This window comes from Ruditapes philippinarum, unplaced genomic scaffold, assembly GCF_026571515.1.
Source record: "Ruditapes philippinarum isolate M1 unplaced genomic scaffold, ASM2657151v2 ctg5974_1_1_1_1, whole genome shotgun sequence".
In the NCBI taxonomy this organism is placed as follows: Eukaryota; Metazoa; Mollusca; class Bivalvia; order Venerida; family Veneridae; genus Ruditapes; species Ruditapes philippinarum.
The window spans coordinates 37637-43427 of NW_026866990.1; the positions used below are offsets into that span (position 1 = coordinate 37637).

The 5791-nt window shown below is 29.4% G+C and overlaps 1 protein-coding gene across 1 annotated transcript; it reads left to right on the top strand.

Annotated features, from left to right (window-relative positions):
• Positions 1–2004: 2004 nt before the first annotated feature.
• LOC132734425 (uncharacterized) lies at positions 2005–5129 on the top strand. Its single transcript, XM_060721164.1, has 3 exons — positions 2005–2157; positions 3164–3354; positions 4796–5129. The coding sequence occupies exons 1-3, from the start codon at positions 2061–2063 to the stop codon at positions 4946–4948; spliced, it is 441 nt and encodes a 146-aa protein (XP_060577147.1). The 5' UTR covers positions 2005–2060; the 3' UTR covers positions 4949–5129.
• The last annotated feature ends 662 nt before the right edge of the window (positions 5130–5791 follow it).

A 5791-nucleotide genomic window follows, 5' to 3' on the forward strand; every position in this document is an offset into this window, starting at 1 on the left:
CGTAAAACAAATTGGAAAGTACAACACCGTAGAATCACAGTATCAAATATATAACTATCTTATTGTAGTTATTTGAAACATTGAAGCCATTTATTGATTGCTTTTAAATGGATCCTTGTTTAGCATTTTTCAATAAGGCAATAGCTGGTTATCAAAGCACGGCCTCAACAATTGTTATAAACCTATTTCAAATCATCATTAGCAGCTATTCCCATTTTTCTCAGAATAAAATGTCGGCCAATTCAGTTTATGCTTACTTAAACTAACAATGAAATTACTATAGTATAACAAGCAATGTGAAACAATAAATAGGAACAATGCGTTTTATTATACCTGGTGCAAACATTTTACTTTTCAGCCTAATATGACGTATATGGTGCATTTTGGGAATTAATATCACACGGTCAATATTTTTGCAATTATTCCCCGAAGGCAAGGAATCGATATAGACTTAAAAAATCGTAATGTTCTAGTTCTCTCCCCTGATAAAATTCGACTGCGTTAAAATGTTTGTTCGGTATAATAAGAAAATACACGTCTCTCAGGATAAAAATGCATATAAGCAGTTCTTTAACTGAAATAATATCATTGGTTCCGCCTCTACCCTGAGAGACATTGTTTGGCAATGCTTGATATCTAGGTTGTTTGTTTCAGCACATTGAAGATGAAGTAAAGGCCCATGTGAATTAACTTACTTACTTGTTTACTTGTTTCCTATATGTCTTGTGTAATCTAAATAGAAACAAAACAGGGTATTCCAATATGGGAAGGCGTTCAATAATTTTTCGGATGAAATGAAGTAATAAAACTCGTATTTGATCATTAAAATGCCAGTAAATAGGAAATGTATCTCTTCTTACACACCAAAATAATGTGAATTTAAAAAAAAGTATGTGTAGTTGCGTGAAGTAATGGAATTTGATTTGAAAAATAAATACATTAAAGTTTATATTAGTTGTTTGATTTAAAGGTTAAACGAGTCTTAAGAAATGCGATATAATAGTATCAGAACGGTAAACTTAATAAAATCTTCGGGATTGTATGAAATCAAACATTCTGTCACGAATCGGAGTTTTACAAGTTTTTTTCTTTTCTTTTTTTTTTCATAAACTGTAAGCATGTTATATTATATAACTATTGAATGATATGAAAATTATATCATTGTTTTGAATTATTGCTCCGCTTAGTTAGTAGGATAAAAAGTGTTAGTACAGTGCACACGCACTTGGAGCCAACTTATTTAAAGTTCATGCAAGATATGTGTGCATATATGCATTCGGTAGAGTACATGTTTATGGTCGCAAAATCTTGCTAGATATGGCTGGAATGAATTTAGTTAAGAACCCAATAGTAATAAAGAATAACAACGACATGTCTAAGAAAATTTTTCACCCTGTAAAACAATACTTTTGTGAATTTCAATATAAACTTTAATGTTCTGAAATTAAATAAAACTTCTCAAAGGCCAAATATGCCCAAGAAATGCTTTTATTTTATTTTTTCTAAAAAACATTTTTTCATCTGTTATAACAAAACGTTACTGATTGGACAACTATCTGAACCATATTTTGCTTCTGATGCCTTTTGTAAATGTCTATAATTAAAGTGGTTTAAGTATTTGGCATGGAAGTCAAAATACAACATTTTGATACTTTTGTAACAACTAATTTCACATTAAGCACTGCTTTTTTCAGGTGATAAACAACTAACTTGCTCTTAAATAACATGTTTTCCATTTATAAAAGCTTAAAAAGCGTTGTTTCTGAGGAATATCGTTGCGTCTAACAAAAATGAGGAATATTGATAGTAAAATAAAAAAAGATAAGGAAAAAATGCATAAAACACTTGTATAATTTTATCAACAATATGAATCAAACAACAACAAAAACTGTCACATGTAACTATTTCTCATGTTAAACATAACATATATATATATTTGCTTAATGAGACTGAAAGATTTTACGTTGTTGAACATTGATTTATCGTAAAGAGTGCTTTAAACACTTTGCTGAAGTCAGACTACATCAGTCATTGATAGTTTTAGAGCTTAGCTGTTCAGTATGGCAGCGGTGAAAGATATTCTCGGAGAAACAGTTATTAATTCTGATGGAGAGGAGGTTATCGTTGAGCAAATATGTAAAGATAAAATTGCAATTGGTGAGTTATAAAAATCGTCATTATGATTTTTACCTTAGATATTAATGAAAAATACATTTATAATTCGTATATTTTCTAAATTTTAAAAATCAAAGGGTGAATGTTCACTTCAATATAAGATAAACAAATATTTTTGATAAGGTTTTCATTGTTTCATTTTTATTTTACTCTAAACGCATGTTTGTATTTATGTTACGTAATTTCATATGTTTATTATTGTTGATTAAAATATTCAGCAGATGATATGCACAAAAAACATTGAAAACACTATCGAAATAATTGAAAATATGGGGTGGTTTGTTGTTATTTCTTAAATAGTATTATTTTAAATTGTAAAAACGTTATATGTATATGAGTTAGAAACGTCATTTACATCACCGCAAGGATAATGATATACACATGGAATTTCGTTTTACACTGTATATTTGATATTTCCATCAAAATGTGCTTGTTAGTAATTACATTGTAGTTTAGGTTTTATGATGTCTCAGTCATAATATTAAAACAAAATTATACAATTATATGTTTTAAGCTAGTTCATTTTCATCTGACATACTTTAATCTGACGGATCACAATTAAAATTTGAAAAATACAAAGTAGATGTAAGGATATGTTTTGCTGGTTTTATAAACCAAAAACTATACATAATGTATTTGTGACAACATTATTCGGTGAGAGAAAACCGTCGGCATATGACATCTTAGGAAAACATTTATTTTTAATGCTATATATGCGCAAGTACAGTCTTTTTGTGTGGATACCTGAGTTCAAAGGCGTCATTTGCCGATATATGATTTTTTTATTTGAGAACATCAAGTACTTATTTATGTTCCGAACAACCGAAAGTGTTATTTATCGACCTATGAATTTTTGATTTTAGAATTTTAAGTGCTATCAGTTTTATCTGAAGAATTTATCCATATATATTTTTTCTGTTTATTTCATTACATTCAGTATTCCATATTTGCGATCATTATGTAGCAACAGATCTTGAATATTATTCAGGTATATATTTCTCGGCTCAGTGGTGCTCTCCATGTAGAAGCTTCACGCCTATCTTGAAAAGATTCTCTGAGGAAAATGCAAAGGACTTCGCTGTAGTTTTTGTAAGTTCCGACATCGATCAGTCGGCATTCGACGAATACTTTAGTACAATGCCTTGGTATGCTGTCCCGTATACAGATACGGAATTAAAGGTATAATCGTTTATTAAGTCTTACTTAAAATTAATAGTATAAAAGTATACTATGCTTATCATTGAGTAAATATTTTTTCAGAAATTAATTGAAATCTGTGAAATTCTTACTGAATGTGTCTAATTTGAATAAGATAATGAATAAATTATGTATGGGAAGCTGCGTTCCTTATTACAGGACAAATAGTTGGTCCTCTCCTAAAAAACTGCCTTTTTTAATGTCACTTTATATTCATATTGTGAGTAAAATTTTAACAAATCTACTTTATGCAAAGTCAAAACATGTTTTATATTTACAAAGAGACTGTGTAGCCGTTGTCAATATTCTATTATGCAAAATTTGAGCATAGTATATCTTAAATATTACTAGTTAAATAACTTTAAGACAGAAAACGTTGATTGTCGGTATAAACCAAATTCAAAATTGTTTAAAAGAGATGGAATATTTTTGAGTTAGCATTATTGAACTACTTTGATAGAACAATATTAAAATAGTAAAGGCGATATGAAATTGACACTAATGACAGAATCTCTTCGAATCCATTAGACAACATTTTACACACAAAAGCTCAGTTTGTTTAATATCACGACTGATAAAATGTTCATTAGACTTATTTTCTTGGAAACGCTTTTTCCTACAGTTATTCCTATTATTTTCCCCTGACATAATAAATGGTTGCCAGGCGATAGCAATAAATTGCAATAATAATGAAAAAAATGAGATATTTCTAACAGTATATAACGAGGTCTTTATTAACCTAATAATGCCGTTCTTCTCGATTAATTACTTTCAACAATGCTATAAGGTTGAGGCTGATTTCATAGCTATTAGGTCAATCTATTCAAAAATAGATATAGTGAATATAATGAACAAATATTGACTCGTTGTACTTATTAGTTTCTTTCTTCTTCACATTCAAACCATTTTAATATACACAGATATTTTGCTCTTAAAATGTCAGTGTCGGTTTAAAGCAAACATTGAGTTTGTATTTTTACACTGTAAAAATGGACATTTAGGAATCAAAGTAAAAAATATAACAACAACAACTAAACAACAAAAGACAAGAAAAGAAAAGAGAAAAAAGAAAGAAAAATTTATTTTATTTTCAAATAAACTAATATTGTACAAAACTTAACGTTTAAATTAATATGAAAGGTTGATTTCGAAACCAGAATATGTGTTACATGTCATAATGCATGATTATGAATTATTTACACGAAAACTATACTGCGTAACATTTTGTCAAACACATGTAGAAGTTTATTTCTTAAAAAAAGTTATATATAGGAGGTACACTATAAAGTTGTACTTGCTACTAAAAGATCTGTAAATCAATCATTGGGAATGAAGCTAAATGACACTCCGTCTTTACAAGCAATTTTTAAATAATCTCTAATTGATATGATATACACATTAAAACAATCACATCAAATTACAGGAACAGCTGACAACCAAGTACAAAATTCGAGGAACACCCAGTATTGTTGTTCTCCGTCCTGACGGAGAGGTGATCGAAGAAAATGGCAGAAGTACTATACAATCTGCTTCACGAAACAGCTATATGTTCCCAGACAAATGGAAGCTACATTAGTTGCTACTTTATACAGCTCTGCTTCAAGAGACAATTACTAAAGGACAATATGCCTTCACTTGTTTGAAAAATATCTTATTTAGCTCAGAAAACACTATGCTTAAATAGAGGAACTGGATATTCAAATTAGAAGAAAGTAGTCCGGCAAGTCACCAGTGAAAATACGAAAAATGAAAAATGTTTGTTTATAAAATGAGAATACGCATTTCATTTCATTAATATTTTTAACATTTTATTTATAAGTATATAATAAAACTTATATTCACTATTGTTCTTTTGATATAAGGAATATATACATTGTATTATAAAGTTTTTAAAAAATCGCAAGGAATGATTTATATATAGTTTCATTGAATGCACTGGCATAAATGTTGTAAATATCAAATGTTGTTAATATCAAATAGTTTCTTGGTTGTGTTTTTTTGTGGTTAGATCAATATACTGATGTTCATATGGCGATTTCCAATCAGTATTTGTATCGGAATACAAAAGTGTTAGCTAAAAAAAGAGTTAAGGTATCCGAGTTACTTGAGCTAAGGGGCTAATGCATGAAATTCAACGCCATTAACGGCATGAACTATCCGACTATCCTGGTCTTCTTCAAAAATTCAACATTAAGACATAGTGACCTTGACCTTTGACAATTAGGGTAATCCCAGTAGCGTTCCTGCCGATACGCACGGGCTTATATATATATATATAAAAAGCAGAGATTGGAAAAAAAATTCCAAAAACAAAATATAAAATCAAGAATTTTGGCCAAGATTGATCAACAGTTGCTTAGGATTCCAGGAGTTGGTTGGTGGTGGGGGTGGAACCCCATCTGAATCTTAAAATTGAGAA